Source organism: Spermophilus citellus (assembly GCF_964194105.1).
Source record: "Spermophilus citellus genome assembly, contig: SCAFFOLD_351, whole genome shotgun sequence".
Lineage (NCBI taxonomy): Eukaryota > Metazoa > Chordata > Mammalia > Rodentia > Sciuridae > Spermophilus > Spermophilus citellus.
In genome coordinates, this window is record NW_027673084.1 from 21,244 (window position 1) to 38,004 (window position 16,761).

The 16,761-nt window shown below is 39.1% G+C and overlaps 1 protein-coding gene across 1 annotated transcript in view; it reads right to left on the minus strand.

Annotated features, from left to right (window-relative positions):
• Positions 1–14,322, minus strand: part of LOC308640133 (A-kinase anchor protein 9-like) — a gene marked incomplete at both ends in the record, with an annotated part of 29,561 nt that extends 15,239 nt beyond the window's left edge. The window contains 8 exons of the mRNA XM_081312152.1: positions 319–492; positions 869–922; positions 4,184–4,228; positions 4,751–4,996; positions 6,167–6,223; positions 13,172–13,576; positions 13,630–13,867; positions 13,961–14,322. Of these exons, the coding sequence (XP_081168278.1) occupies positions 319–492; positions 869–922; positions 4,184–4,228; positions 4,751–4,996; positions 6,167–6,223; positions 13,172–13,576; positions 13,630–13,867; positions 13,961–14,322 (1,581 nt within the window). The remainder of the gene's footprint in view (positions 1–318; positions 493–868; positions 923–4,183; positions 4,229–4,750; positions 4,997–6,166; positions 6,224–13,171; positions 13,577–13,629; positions 13,868–13,960) is intronic.
• Between the last annotated feature and the right edge of the window lie 2,439 nt (positions 14,323–16,761).

Consider the following 16,761-nt stretch of genomic DNA (forward strand, 5'->3'; position numbering starts at 1 on the left):
TTGTAAAATGGGATTCTTAATACTATGCGCAAGAACCCCATTTTTCTCATGAATGAGATAATCTTAAGTTAACACCTGTAATTCTCATTAAATACATAAACTATCATTAAAATTTCCTGGAGGGCTGGGAATGTGTCTCAAGTGGTAGTGCCTCGCCTAGCATGCGTGAGGCACTGGGTTCGATTCTCAGCACCACATAAATGTAAAATAAAGATATTGTGTCTACCTAAAAAAAAAACTAAAAAATAAATATTTTTAAAAAAATTTCCTTTTTTGTTTTTGTGAGTAGCAAACAAAGGCCACAGAAGGTAAATGTACCTGATGCAATCCTTCAGTCCCATAGGTGGCCCTCATTTCTTCCAGTTCTCTGTTCAGTTTTTCGGGCTCATGTTCAGGTTTCCCAACTAATTCGTTTTCTATCAACTCTAGGCGAGTCTCACTATAGTGTGTGCCTTGTTCAGAATAAGAATCAACGACACCAAATTCTTCTTCCTAAATCAACCCAATATTTTTAATAATTCAGTACTAGCAACATTCCTGAGAGAGGAATTCGAATATTGAATTCCATAGCAAAATCCACTTTAAAACATCACTCTTCACTTTGAAGTTCACTTCTATAGCAATCTGGTTTGCTATTAATGTGATATTACCTTAAAAGCACCTAAACAGCATATCTGCAAATTTTGTTCCAATTCCATGTTATAATGAAAATGAGGTAACTTTGTTTTGTTAAGCAGTAAAGAAGATCTAGTAACTTTTAGAAATCACATACAGAAAGAATTACATACAGGAGAAAGCTTGGTTAGTAAGTCAAATGGTTTTAAATAATAAAAAACATTAGTATCATGAGTAGTTTTATATACTGTACCATTAATAAATTGGTAGGCTTTTCTCTTTTCACCACATTACAGCAATCATTTACCTGTATAAAAAATTTCCTGATATATTATGATAGACCAAATTTTATTTACCTAACAATAATATTTCTACTAACTGTATCTTTTACATCTAGGGAAAATGCCTTAATAGCAAAACAAATATGGTGATTATATTTAACTGAAGTATCTAAGAGGCATATCAAATGTCAATCATTCCTCAAACATCTAAGTTCTTACAATGCAAAAGACACTTTCATTTAAGTAACTGAAGTTCTAAGTGCAGTTCCTATTTAGTCTTCAGAAAGATAACTAAAAGCTTCAAGTTACTAGATCTTCTTTTACAAAATGCTTCCTTAAAATTAGCTAAATATATTTTTAAAATTAAGCCCTATTTATTTTCAAATAAAACCATTTACTGGTATAAATTTAATTAAAGGCTAGTAAGCAAACCAAGGGAAATAAAGAGGTAAAGAACACTCCCCTAAGAACTTTCCTCTGGGGATAGTACTACTGCTAGTCACGCCATCCAGACAGATGAGGGGGTTTTCTTTAACATATCACCACTTGTCTGTAGCACAGATATGTTTTAGTAAGAGAAAGGAGGATGCTAGAGTACAAAAACCAACTTCATTCCTGCCCACATTCCTGCCCATATCTTAAGCCTTCACAATTTTATGTTAATAGAACCCAGGAGAATGAAATTGTTAACACTGAAATATATAGGACAGACTAGTCAGAATGTCTAGAGTTAGGATTAAGTTTATATGAGCCATGACACTTTAAAAAGTACAAATCCTAGGACTGAAGATGTAGCCCAGTTGTAGAGCATCTGCCTAGTATGTGCAAGGCCCAATACCCACAACTGCCAAATAAAAGGGGGAGAGGTTCCTAACTAAGAGACTTTTTAAAAATCAGTTTGATTGCTCTACTTTTATTCTAAGAATAATCTCTGAGAAATAAAGCTAAAGGGAAGGCAAAAAACCAACTTTTGTTAACACATTATTGCAATTGGTGAAAAACCACAGGAATGTAGGAATACTAATTCTAGATATAAAGTCACTTGTGATAATTTTCAAATTATAATACTTCTAAATTTCAATTAGTTTTTCATGACTCAGAAATGACACATTCTGATTTTAGTACACACTAAAATTTCTATTTTGAAATAACAGTGTAATAAAATGAATATTTGTAAATATCCATCAAAGATCATGTCAAATATCATGTTATCAGTATTACATAAATTATTTATCCAGTATAATAATTATATCTAATACCTCTATAGCAAATATTCAGTTAGTTCTCCTCTAATTCAGTTTAAACATATTTATAATGCCCCACAATGAGTTGGTTAGGATCTATCTCCAAGTACTTTCTGGTCATCATGTTGCCCATTGTAGAGTTGTCTTGAAGTGCCTGGACTGTTATGATCTGCTCTGAGTTCGCTGTTCAGCCCTGAGTACTAGTCACAATGCAGCAGGTTGAAGACAGCCTACTGGAGGATTGTCACAACCTTCATAACTAAGATTCTCAACTTCTTATCTAAGATTTCTTTCATAAGTTTGCAGAAGAGTTCTCAAACTTCACCTCACTCCCCTCCATTTCATTCTTCTCATCCTCATCTTTAGTTAGTTGCAGGCCTTCCCACCAAATTCCCCAAGCTACAGCATGCAATACTCACCAATACACAACCTGAAAGCCCTGTTTCTCCACTCCACAAAAGCAGAGTTGCTATCTGATCTTTGCTCTCTTCAGTGATGAGACCTGAGTCTCCTTCAGGCAACAGACATTTTTGACAGAAAAGTGATCTCACCTCCAGACTGGGAGCTATGATAGTCAAGCAGCTCAGAAAGGCATCAGTAGTTATTGCGAGTCCTCAGAGCTTCCAGGTTTTAGAGAGTTTTAGAGAATGCCTCTGACATTTTTTTTCCTGTAGTTTTCTTTATTTTGTGCCAGCTCAGAAAAAAGCTCAAGGCAAATTTTAACAATGTCTTTGTGAATGACTTTCAAGATTTTGCTCTGCTGGAGCATTTTCTTGGGAGATGTTCAAAGGCAGGTCCTCAGAGTCAACCACACCATGGATAAAGTTGAGATAATTCTGGTTTGCAAGTACAAGGCTAGCCTGAGCAACTTAGCAAGTCAGTTTCAGATAAAAACAGCTGGGAATGTAGCTCCCTGGGTTTAATCCCCAGTAACAAACATACACCCACACCCAAACAACAAAAATAAAAACTGTAATATGTTAATTTAAGAACATAGTTTTTCGAGCTGGGATTGTGGCTCAGTGGTAGAGCGCTTGCCTAGCATGGGCGGGACCTGGGTTTGATTCTCAGCACCACATTAAAAAAAATAAAATAAAATAAAGGCATCGTGATGTGTCCATCTACAAAAAAGATTCATATTCATTCTCTCTCTCTCTCTCTTAAAAAAAAAGAACCTAGTTTTTCTATTAGAAGCCTACAATAAATTCAGACTTATGAAATATACTAAGTTGCTTAAACATTCAGAGTAAATAATAATTTTCCATGTACTCTAAATTTGGGAGCAAAGAAATGACAATCATATCTAAAAAGAATAAGATAACAAAGTGATACTTATTGCAAACATATAAAGAAGGCACGTATTTCTTAAGAGACCAAGGCCTATTTTACAGTTTATCACCTAAAATAAAAATCATCATTGTCAGGCATGGTGATGCACACCGTGCATCAGGAGGATCACAAGTTCAAAGATAGCCTGGGCAACTTAGTGAGAATCTATCTTAAAATGAAACTGAAAAGGGGCTGGGAATGTAGCTTGGTGACAAAGTGCTTTCCTAGCATGTACAAGGCCCTGAGTTCAATGCCCAGTAACACACACGTACACACATGCACACATACACAACACTACAGCAACATTAATTCCAATAAACACATTTTATTAAACTAGTATTCAAACATTTGTAAAAAGCATTACTATAAAAATCATACTAAATTATAAAATTTTTACTGTGCTAAATGGCTATCTTAAAATGGTCATGGGTCCTAGAAATGCAGACTCACTTTCCTAAAAACCAAAATAGGGCTGCTATATAATTAAGGATTAAGCAATTCAAACAGTTAAGACTTTAGCTAACCACTGGAAAAAGATACAGCAGTAAAATATAATTTTCAGTTTTTCAATCCATTTATATTATATTATGTTAAGTTATATTAAATATATACAGAAGCATATAATTTATAAGAAATAAAGTACCAACAATCAATAATTTCAAAAAAATATCAATTTTATCTATGACATTTTTAATTGGGATATGTTAGTCTTACCTCCAAAGTGTAATCATCTGCTGTGGTTGAAATCTCACTTTCCAGCTAAAACAAAAGTAAAACATGATTACAATTATGACATTTTTCCCCTGCTAAATATCATACTTTACAAAAAAAAAAAATCCTGCTTTACTAAGACATTGCTGTTAGTAACAATGATAGAAAATTCACAAAAATACTATTAAAAAACGAGTAAAAAATATCCAAATCTTTAAAAATTTCATTTCATTATGAATTACAATGACTTATAATAATGCATATAAAATTTATCACAAGGCATTGTTATAAATACAAAAGTACCAAGAACTTTTACATATATAGTAGATGTCATCTGTAAGCCAAAAGCATCAAAGACACCATTCCTCTAATTTATGTAACTCTTTTAAATAAAACTAAATCCTTAACATGCCATCAGAAAAATTCAAGTTCTTTAAAAGAATTATCAATTCTTGATGCTAAAAAGTCAATGACTTTGTCAAGCTTCCCTCAGGTGGATGCTAATGACTTTTCACTGCCACTACTTTCTAGTTAGAGGTAGAATGTTTTAAAATCTGGATGAATACTTACATCAACAGAAAAAACTTGTTCATGTTTAAGCGTTTCTTCATTGTTTAGAGTTCTCATTATTGTGGATTCAGGCATCACGGCCGATCCAACACCCTGAGAACTATTTATGAACATCTCCTCACTCTTTGATTGATCAATATTCAAGCCATGAACATCATTTTTATTGCTTGAGGTTTTCTTCTTTTTTGGCTTCTTATGAGGGTTTTGTCCATCCAATCGAGCTCTTCTTTCTCGAAACTCGGCAAGCTACAGGAAAAAGTATCATTAACATCAATGATAATTTTTCTTTGGGATCACTTTCTTTAAAAGATCAAACTATCACCAAATTAAAATGATGATAATAATATAGATGACTTCACAGTTTCAGAATAACTATTGGATTGAATATTCGGGTTGTAAAGTTTGTAACACTAGGTACTTGTGAATGAACTTATTAAATATTGAGGGGTAAGAAATGAACATGTCAAGTCTAAAGAAGAGGAAATTAGCTGAGTTAGGGGAATAACTATTCTATAACTAGAACTATATTATTCTATATTCTATATTCTATAACTATAACTATATAGTCAGCAAAATTTATCAAGGCAAAGATGAAGATTTTGCTTAAAATTCCAAGTGTCAGATTATATCAATAATTTATATCTAATATTTATTCAAATGTCAAATATATAACAAAGGAAAAAATTATTAACTTTGCATTATAGAAAGAATGACTTAGGTCTGGGGATGTGGCTCAGTGGTAGAGTGCTTGCCTAGCATGCACACAGGGCCCAGGTTAAACCGTCAGCACAAAATGAAAGATAAATAAATAAAGAATGGAAAGTTTGATTTAAACAACAACAACAACAAAACCCTCCAAAATAAGAATATCTGTTACTAAATGCAAAAAGTAGCACACAGATATGGAATAAAAAGTAGAAGTAGTTCCATTATAATATTTAGAATGAATCACTTCTACAGACATAATTAAAAAGATAATGTTCTAGGCCTATATTACTCATTATATGAGTTATATTATTTTTTCAGAAAAATTAACCAGAAGCTAAACCCCATGAGGGCAAGGACTTTTTTTCCTCCCTACTTCTATATATTAAAAGCCTAGAGCAATATTAAATAAATGTATGTTGAATTTTTTATCTATTTTTTTAAAAGAGAGAGAGACAGAGAGAGAGAGAGAGAGAGAGAGAGAGAGAGAGAGAGAGAGAGAGAATATTTTAATATTTATTTTTTAGTTATCGGCAGACACAACATCTTTGTATGTGGTGTTGAGGATCGAACCCGGGCCGCACGCATGCCAGGCAAGCACTCTACGGCTTGAGCGCACCCGGCTGCCGCAAACTCGTTCCCCAGGCCTCCTCCCACCCTTTCCCGGCCACCGCCTCCCACCTCTGGCCCGGCGGTCCCCTGCTCTCCTACCTTCTTTCTACCAGCTTCTATCATTCTCCTTCTTTCTTCGTCCTCCATGGCTTCTGCCTAAAGAAGAGGAAATTAGCTGAGTTAGGGGAATAACTATTCTATAACTAGAATAGGGGAATAGAGGGACTCTCATTCACAGTATAATCTCTGGATTTAAGATTATATGAAAATACACACAAAAACAAGGAGCTCCAAACACACTTGTTCTGTTCTACTACTTTATACAAAAGATATCGTCTATAATTATCTTTTATACAAAAAAGATAATGAGCCTATTAGCTATACAAATGCTCACTGCAGCCATATTTATAGTGGGAAAAACTTACAAGTAACTTAAAATTTTAAACAGCAGTGTTTTATCATTTGTCTGTCATCATCAGAATTTGTACCAAACCCTAGTCATCGATACGTTATCATTTACTTAATATATTTTAAACAGTGTATTTTCTTTAAATTGACAGTTAATATCACTTGTTATTTCTTTTAAGAGATAAATTGAAAATAAAAGAAATGATAAATCTATTATTGAAATTTTAGTTAGAGGTTGCTGAAGGCTATGAAAAAAAAATGGACAAAATAAAAGACTGTTAAAGACAGACAAGCATCAAACAGATTTTCGTTATCATAAGCAGAAAGAAAACTGAAAACGGTAAAAACTTTCTTACAATACTATCCAAAGTTTTTTAAGACCTAAAATATTTTCTTACCACCTAAAATCAGAAGCACACATTATATACCAGGTAACACTAGACTAATTATGGTGAACTTATATTAAAAATACCAATGCAAGCAATTGCTATTAAAGACTTTGTGATATAATAGCAGGTATAAAGTAGTATTGTAGCATATCTATTTCTTTTCATGAAAGGAAAATTATACTTCATTTTTAAAAAGATAAGGCAAGTCTCAGGCTCATAGCTTTCAATGATTATATCCAGTATGAATTTAAATATCATTATATTCATAGGCATAGATAAATTCTGGAAAACTACAACCTTAACAACTTTTGTTTACATTTGGAGTTCAGATTACAGGTATTTTTCCTATTGCTCACTTACATTTTATTTATTTATTCTTATGAATTTTTTTGATGGACACAATACCTTTATTTTATTTATTTTTATGTAGTACTGAGGATCAAACCCACAGCCTTGTACGTGCTAGGCAAAGGATCTATTGCTGAGCTATTACTGTATTTTTTTAAATAGAGTTAAGTTTTCTGATTTTTGTATAAAGCAACTACTGACAAAGACTTCTTAAATTTAATTTGAGCTCCTGAATCACTCTTAAGAGGAGAAAAAAGAAGACCACATGTAAGTTCCTTTCTGCCTTAAAAAGAGGAAATATATGCTTAGAATTACCATAACTATTAACCAGACCAATTACAAAGACAGCAAATAAATTTCTTATTATCTAAAGTATTAAAGCAATCTTGCTAATGTTACTATCAAAATATGTGGCAAATATATTATTTATAAATAACATTTTATACTTAAATTATCTGCTGTAGATGAAGAAAAGCATATAAACATGTCCTATTCCCTTAATGAAGATATTTAATTCATAAGTCAAAAATAGCTCATGATTATACTTACAAAGTATAAAAATATTTCACATTTAACATTTTTCCCAGTTATTTAGTAACTACCCAGTGTGTTGAGGAACAGGTGCAAGACCAGTTGCCTCTATTTGCACATTATTAAGCTGCTGGAATGTACTTGAACTACTTGAAGCATAGCAGATCATTCTTAAAAATAAACTAACTAGAATATTGGCAAATACTTTATCTATAAATAGAATCAAAAATCCAGGAGCATTATTTTAAAACATCCCTTAGAGAGAATGCAATGCCAAAAAATAAATACTAATAATGAGATTTCTAATATACTCAATTTCAGAAACTTCTTGAAATATCATGTTTCTGCATTAGAATATATATAGTCAGCAAAATTTATCAAGGCAAAGATGAAGATTTTGCTTAAAATTCCCAGTGTCAGATTATATCAATAATTTATATCTAATATTTATTCAAATGTCAAATACATAACAAAGGAAAAAATTATTAACTTTGCATTATAGAAAGAATGACTTAGGTCTGGGGATGTGGCTCAGTGGTAGAGTGCTTGCCTAGCATGCACACAGGGCCCAGGTTAAACCGTCAGCACAAAATGAAAGATAAATAAATAAAGAATGGAAAGTTTGATTTAAACAACAACAACAACAAAAAACCCTCCAAAATAAGAATATCTGTTACTAAATGCAAAAAGTAGCACACAGATATGGAATAAAAAGTAGAAGTAGTTCCATTATAGTATTTAGAATGAATCACTTCTACAGACATAATTAAAAAGATAATGTTCTAGGCCTATATTACTCATTATATGAGTTATATTATTTTTTCAGAAAAATTAACCAGAAGGTAAACCCCATGAGGGCAAGGACTTTTTTTCCTCCCTACTTCTATATATTAAAAGCCTAGAGCAATATTAAATAAATGTATGTTGAATTTTTTATCTATTTTTTTAAAAGAGAGAGAGACAGAGAGAGAGAGAGAGAGAATATTTTAATATTTATTTTTTAGTTATCGGCAGACACAACATCTTTGTTTGTTTGTGGTGTTCAGGATCGAACCCGGGCCGCACGCATGCCAGGCAAGCACGCTATGGCTTGAGCCACATCCCCAGCCCCTATGTTGAATTTTTTAAAAGGATAATTTATCTTTTACTGAAAAGTCACCACACTAAGCAAGATCATATAAAAGGCATATCTAATTCTACTTTATTAAAATGTTCCATGGTTTCAAAATTAAAATGAACAATTTTCAAATTACTTGAATCACTCTTAAAAGGTGAAAGATAAAAGAATGAGACTAAGTAAATTTCTTTGTTCCTTAAAAAGAGGAAATATATGATTGGAATTACTGTAACTATTAAATAGACCAAATACAAAAATGGCTAATAAATGAATAAGAACATAAAATGAATCCTTCTCACTATAACTTCCCTCCCTCCACCAAGAAAACCAAAAGAGAACAAAAAGTTTCTCATAAAAATAATATCCACAATAGCTTTCTGGCAAGACTACTGTTTTATAAAAATGTGAAAGGAATAAGACCGTATCACATATTCAATTATTTATAGCTATTTAGTTTTATTTTAAATTTGAAAAATGGCAAGCTAGCAGATAAGCAAAAAAATCTGAATCAATTAGATAACCATCTGATACTGAAATGATGCACTTTAAATTACTGAGAAAACATTTATTCTAAAACATGCTGAAAATTCAGACTACAGCCATCTGTGTTTGTCATTTGGAAGCCAATTATAAAAGTGTTAACATATGTAGTCACAGAAATAGTTGCAAGATTTACTGAAAAGATATTATGTTCACATATTTATCTTTCAAAAGTAGACCAGATCACAAGTAAATGTCTTATCTTGACCAGAACATGAGTAAACAACTGAATATAAATATATTGAGTTCCTTAAACTCAATATTTATAATTTTATAAATGATCATTCTCAATAAAACAATACATTTTCAAAATGTTATATATAAAAACATGCCAAATTTTTATAATGTTCCTTCAAAAATAAATGACTAATTGAAGTCTGTTTTTGTGTATTTTTGTGTGTCCATTGACTATTTACTACATGCCAGGCACTGTGCTGGACATCAATGAAACACATGGTCTCAAAAGTAGAACTTCACAGTATAATGCCAACCTATTATTAAATGGAGTGAGAAATAAGGGTTAAAGCACAATTTCTTAAGCCTGACAGTCATTCATATATACATATATGGACAGCGAGAAGAGAGAGAAGAGGTGTATTGTGTTATAGGAAACTGTATTGTCCTGATTTTCTTTAAAAAGGCCTTCCGAAAGAGATGTGTTGTAGTTTTATGCCTGGAAAGCATAAAAATTGGATTTATGTCAGGTTGTAAGTATATAGTTCAGTTATTTAACAAATACTTATTGACTGCCTATCATGAGCTATGACAGGGCATGCAGTGATAAATAACACATATGAACTCTCATGAATTGTAATCCAGTAAGAAAGATAATATTAAACAAAGAAATATGTACATTCAAGTTATAAAAAGTGCTTTGAAGAGAAAGTATATGCATTAAAGACAGCATACAATGGAAATTCAATTTGTGGGACTGTGGGGAGAGGTCAGAAAACATCTTACTGAGACAAAAATGTAGAAGCTGATATATAAAAATCAATTTGTTAGGGGCTGGGGTTGTGGTTCAGCGGTAAAGCGCTCGCCTAGCACATGCGAGGCCCTCAGCACCACATAAAAGTAAATAAACAAAATAAATGTATTGTGTAGAAATAAAAAATATTTTAAAAATCAATGTTACCTGATCAATATCATAATCAGTGGCAAAACAAAACAGAACTAGAGTATCTGACTCCAAATCCAACCTTTCATTATACTAATTTGCTTTCTATGTATTTTTAGGTCCTTTTTCATAGTATTTCACAATCCTAGAACATTAATTTTAAAGACATGAACAAATGAAATCGCCAAACTGACAAGTGTTTTTTGACGAGAGGAAAAACAAACGTGAAAATGCACATACCTCAAAGAGAATGTTACAAAAATATGTAATCTGGTAATCTCTATAGTATTTAAAAATAACTATAAAAAGTGATTTTTATGTTTTTCCTGTAGAAAATGGAAGAAATCCCAAATAATTCTAATTATGGTGACTATATGTTCTTTTCAGGGCTGTCATTAAGCCTTTCAATATTCCTTCATGGATGATAAACAAGAAGCTATATAAACTGTCACAGAAAAAATTTGGTGGCCTAACCATGGAAACAAAAAGATTATAACGACTAACCTAAAAACCAGCTGAAGAAGGGCAAATGAGAGCAAAGATAAAAGCAACATTTTAGGATGCTCTGAATCATATTTTCCAAAATAACAAAAAGGTACAAACCAGGCCTACTAGAATGCCTGTAGTCCCAGCTATTTGAGAGGATGAGGCAGAAGGACCTCTTGAATGCAGGAGTTTGGGGTCAGCCTCAGAATCAGCAAGACACACCCCCAGCTCAAAAAAAAAAAAAACTGTAAGAAAAAAATAGTGCTAAATAAAACTAAGGAAATCAAGAATGGAAAAGATGACAAGACTTTAAATCATTGAGTGACCAAACCTATTTATAGCCTATAATCTCATTCAATGCGATCACCTTCCTGTTTAAAAAGAAAACAGATTCTGTAGCTTAAGGAATCATCTTAATTTTGTGTACTTCATGGCCTGGGTATACAGACAACCCAAATATTTCTTGAATTTCAAAACAATATGGACTACATATAATATAGTGCTGGGCTGTCATATAGTACTAGCTATGTGACAGTGGAAAAGCCACTTAACATGAGGAGAATTCAGTTTCTTCAACTTTATAATGAAGAGATACATTAGAAGGATCATTTAAACTTGCCTCCAGGTCTTGGGGTTTTTTGAGAAAATTTTTCAATTATTTCCTTTCCTTTCTCCTTTCTTTACCTGCAATTCTAAGGAAACCAGCATTTTACTTATGAAAATTTGTAAACTGTTGCTTGAAAATACAAGTCAACAAACAGTATATAGCTATTACTAAATAATCCCAACTGAAAAATGGTATAGGATACAGAAAAAGTGGAATGATTCAGTGTTCATAACGAATCACATCTAAGTACATAAAATTACCAAAACATTATTTTATTCTCATGTTATTAAGTATCATTCAGTACAAATTACTAGAAAGTTCCAGAAAGGTGGGATTTTTTCATTATATGAGTTATATTATTTTTTCAGAAAAATTAACCAGAAGGTAAACCCCATGAGGGCAAGGACTTTTTTTTCCTCCCTACTTCTATATATTACAAGCCTAGAGCAATATTAAATAAATGTATGCTGAATTTTTTATCTATTTTTTTTAAAGAGAGAGAGAGAGAGAGCGAGAGAGAGAGAGAGAGAGAGAGAGAGAATATTTTAATATTTATTTTTTAGTTATCGGCAGACACAACATCTTTGTTTGTATGTGATGTTGAGGATCGAACCCGGGCCGCACGCATGCCAGGCAAGCATGCTATGGCTTGAGCCACATCCCCAGCCCCTATGTTGAATTTTTTAAAAGGAAAAGGGACAGGAGGGAGGGGAGGAAACCCAGACCCTGCAGCACCTTCCTCCGAGCGCAGCGCACCCGGCTGCCGCAAACTCGTTCCCCAGGCCTCCTCCCACCCTTTTCTGGCCACCGCCTCCCACCTCTGGCCCCGCGGTCCCCTGCTCTCCTACCTTCTTTCTACCAGCTTCTATCTTTCTCCTTCTTTCTTCGTCCTCCATGGCTTCTCCGGGGTAGGCAGGGAAAGTACAGGGAGGGGGTCTGGGGTAGAAAGGAAAAACCGGTTCAGACCGAGGTGGGACGCCTAGCTCCGCGATCCTGGCCACAGAGCCCGGCCGGGAGCTGCCTCCTGGCCGGAACAAAACCAGTCAGTTGCTGCAATCACTGGCGAGTCGTCCTAGTCCACACCAGTACAGCAGTAGTCACCGCCATCTTCGTCTCCATGTAAACACAGAGTGAGGCGGGAGTCAAGACACGTCACAGAGCACAGGCCCCTTGAATGCCGCGTTGCCTGGCAGGTGCGCCTCCGCCTCCGCCTCCACCAGCCTCGCGGGGCCAAACGTTCTTACGCAGTCCTTAGCGCGCACTGGGGGGCTCCAGCCCCGCCCCGCCCCGCCCCCGGGCCCCCGCGGCCCCGCCCCGCCAGGCCCCGGCCCCCCGCGGCCCCGCCTGGCCGCCGCCTCCAGGCCCCCGGCCTCCCCCCCCCCACGCAGCCCCGCCAGGCCGCTGCGGCGCCGCCGCCGGCCCCCCCCCCCCGCACCGCCAGGCCCCCCCGCACCGCCAGGCCGCCGCCACTGCCGGGCACCCGGCCCCGCCCGCGGCCCCGCCGCTGCCGCCGCCGCCGGGCCCCCTGCCCCCCCCCCCCCCCCCCCCCCGGCGGCCCCGCCGGGCCGCCGCCGCCGGGTCCCCGGCCCCCCCGCGGCCCCGCCCAGCCGCCGCCGCCGCCGCCGGGCCCGCGGCCCCCCCGCGGCCCCGTCCGGCCCCCGGCCCCCCCGCGGCCCCGCCCGCGGCCCCGCCAGGCCGCCGCCGCCGCTGGGCTCCCGGCCCCCAGCGGCCCCGCCTGGCCGCCGCCGCCTGGCCCCCGGCCTCCCCCCCCCCCCGCAGCCCCGCCAGGCCGCTGCAGCGCCGCCGCCGGCCCCCCCCCCCGCACCGCCAGGCCCCCCCGCGGCACCGCCAGGCCGCCGCCACTGCCGGGCACCCGGCCCCGCCCGCGGCCCCGCCCGGCCGCTGCCGCCGCCGCCGGGCCCCTGGCTCCCCGCGCGGCCGCCGCCGGCCGCCGCCGCCGCCGCCGCTGCCGGGCCCCCTGCCCCCCCCCCCGCGGCCCCGCCGGGCCGCCGCCGCCACCGGGCCCGCGGCCCCGCCCGGCCGCCGCCGCCGCCGCCGGGCCCCCAGCCCCAGCGGCCCCGCCCAGCCGCCGCCGCCGCCGCCGCCGCCGCCGCCGGGCCCCCGGCCCCCCCGCGGCCCCGCCCGGCCCCCGGCCCCCCCGCGGCCCCTCCCGGCCCCCCCCGCGGCCCCGCTAGGCCGCCGCCGCCTGGCCCCCGGCCCCCTGCGCGGCCCCGCCCGGCGGCCGCCGCCGGGCCCCCTGCCCCCACGCGGCCCCGCCCGGCCCCCCCCCCGCGGCCCCGCCCGGCCGCCGCCGCCACCGGGCCCCCGGCCCCCCCCCCCGCGGCCCCGCCCGGCCGCCGCCGCCGCTGGGCCCCCGGCCCCCAGCGGCCCCGCCTGGCCGCCGCCGCCGCCGCCGCCGCCGGGCTCCCGGCCCCCCCGCGGCCCCGCCCGGCCCCCCCGCGGCCCCGCCAGGCCCCCCCGCGGCCCCTCCAGGCCGCCGCCGCTGCCGCCGGCCCCCGGCCCCCTGCGCGGCCCCGCCCGGCCGCCGCCGCCGCCGCTGGGCCCCCTGCCCCCCCCCCCTGCAGCCCCGCCTGGCCGCCGCCGCCGCGGGGCCCCCGGCCCCCCCGCGGCCCCGCCCGGCCCGCCTGGCCCTGGGTATGAAGAATCAGCTCTGGATAAAACAGTTCCTGGGGCCTCTCCTTGTTTCCTCATCATAAGAAAGGGTTATTTTTTTTTTATATTTTTGATCTGGTTTTATTTGCATTGTCTTTGTATTTCCTTATTATCGGTCGGTTTTTGGTGATTTTACAAATTGGATTTTACAAGAAATGTTCAGAATTCAGCTATTAAAGTTTCCAAGTGGAAATTCATATATTTCCATTGTGGGGACCATTGGGGTCATTGTGACCTCTCAGTTTTCTCTGTTCTCTCCTGATGGAATGTCTACTTGGAAGTTAAGGCTTCTGCACTGATCCTCTAATGTCTTTTAATCTTGTTTTGCTTTTTTTTGCTCTATTTCCTGGGCCTTTTTTCTGACTCTATCTTAAAGCACTTCCCTAAAGTTTTTCATTACTTGCTAATGTGGTTTTATTCACTGAGCTCTTCTCTGAATTCCCCCAACCATTCCTTTTTATTATATTTATTATATTATATTTATTATATTCTTACCGTATGGCTTTCCATCTTTCCTGTTTCTTTATGGATGTTAATTGTTGTATTAAAACATTTATTTCCTGTGCTTCTTCTCTCTCTACCCCCCAAGGTACTCTTTCCTGTTTGTTTGCTTTCTTCTCTCCCCACTGGGCTGGAGGCTTTGCCAAAAGGTGTGCTCATCCTGGGGTATCTGCTCGTGGTTAAGGACAGTGAAAGCTTCTTGATACTGATGACCATGGGCTCCATTGAAGGGTGACGTGGTTGGGCCTTTCATTTGGAAAACTCCTGGCCTCAGAATCTTAGGTGTTTTCTTTGATGTTGTCAGATTTTCCAGATGTCTTTGAAGGGTCAAGACCTCATTGCCAGCCTCATAGAAGCCAAAGAGAGGAAAATAGAAGTGTGTTGGGTAGGGGTGAAGAAATGGATTGAGAAAGATGATGCCTTTTGAAATGAACAAGCTTAAATTCACGTAATTTCTCTGTTTAAAAACACTGTTCTACTTTCAACTCTAAAGTCCCCAATTAAGAAACTCAAACATTCTTATACAGTAAGGCAATTCCATGAAACGAGGTCTAAAATCTGGAAAATCTCATTACTTAGATTTCAGCACATCCTTTTTACATGTCTCCCCAATACTGTCCTTCAGGGGCAGCCGGTGCAGGCAGTTCTGGGGACTTTAGGGAAATCTGAAGCAGAAAATAGATCAGTTCTCTGCTCTTTCCACTTCCACTTGAGGTAGCTTTCCTGGCTCAGTTCCATTGGCTACCACTGGCCTAGCCACTTTGCAGCTTCCAAAACCTTGTCATAAAGTTTCTGAAGGGAGAGAGATCAGATGTCTAACTATGTCTGCCAACTTTATTTGAAGTTCTCCCATGAATTTTTAAACTATATTTTAGCTCCACAGGGCCTACTTGTGTCTTTTTAAAATAGGTACATACCCATTTTGTAGTTTTGTTCTTTTATCATATTTCAGAAAATCCGTGTTTCTGTGTTGAACTTGTGTAACTATCAAATGTTTTTTCATTTAACGATGAAACTTTTTTTGGAATGAGCATAAAATTTGTACATGTCAATGTGGTGCCATGTAAAAATATTCAATACATCTGTATAAACACCATTTAATGTTTAAATCAGGTTATGCTTAGCCATTTTCACCATAATTATTTTGTATTCTGGAAACTCCAGTATATACAGTAAGTCTGATTTGATTCTACTTTCTGTTGTTCCACTAGGTCTCTTGAATGTGTGTGTTTCCCTGTGTGTGTTTTTGTGATTATTATTTTTACTTATTTATTTATTTTTGGTGGTAAACCTGTATTGGGTAAGCATGTGCTTATAAATTCTTAAGAGAAGGTTGTTTGTTTCTTCTCCATCTAGGATCAAAGTTTGAAATGTCAAATTTCCTTTCTCGCTGACTTTTTTTTTTAAATATTGTTATTTATTTTTTCTACCCTTATTCTGAGATGTAACACTTTGAAGACCTCAGCTTTATTTAACTATACTGTTAGAAGGCCAAATCAGGCTGGGTCCAGGTACTGTCTTTTCCCCCTGCACCTTGAAAGAATATGAAGACCAAGGGCAACATTACCTGGGTTTGGCAAGTACCCTAGTAGTCAACTTAGCTTCAATTTTCTGTTTACGGTATAAACTATATGAATTCCCACTTTGACTGTGTTTTAGCTTATAGTTTTGTTTCCGTCCTGACTCTTTGAAGTTCTTTTTTTTTTTCAGAGTAGAAATTAGAAGTTTATTAAAGGACAGCAGAAAAGACTTCTCCCGGAGGAAGTAGGGGACCCAAGAGGTGGAATCCCTCTTTGAAGTTCTTAAAATCAAGCTTTTTATAATTTATCCAGCATGGTAGGTTGATTTCAGTGGGAGGATCAGTTATGATATCAAATCAGTTATCTATTATCTATCAAATCAGTTGTGTATTAACTATCGGTCTTAGCTGGAAGATGTGAGGTCTCCAGCTCTCAGTTCTTCTCTCATCCTTTCACA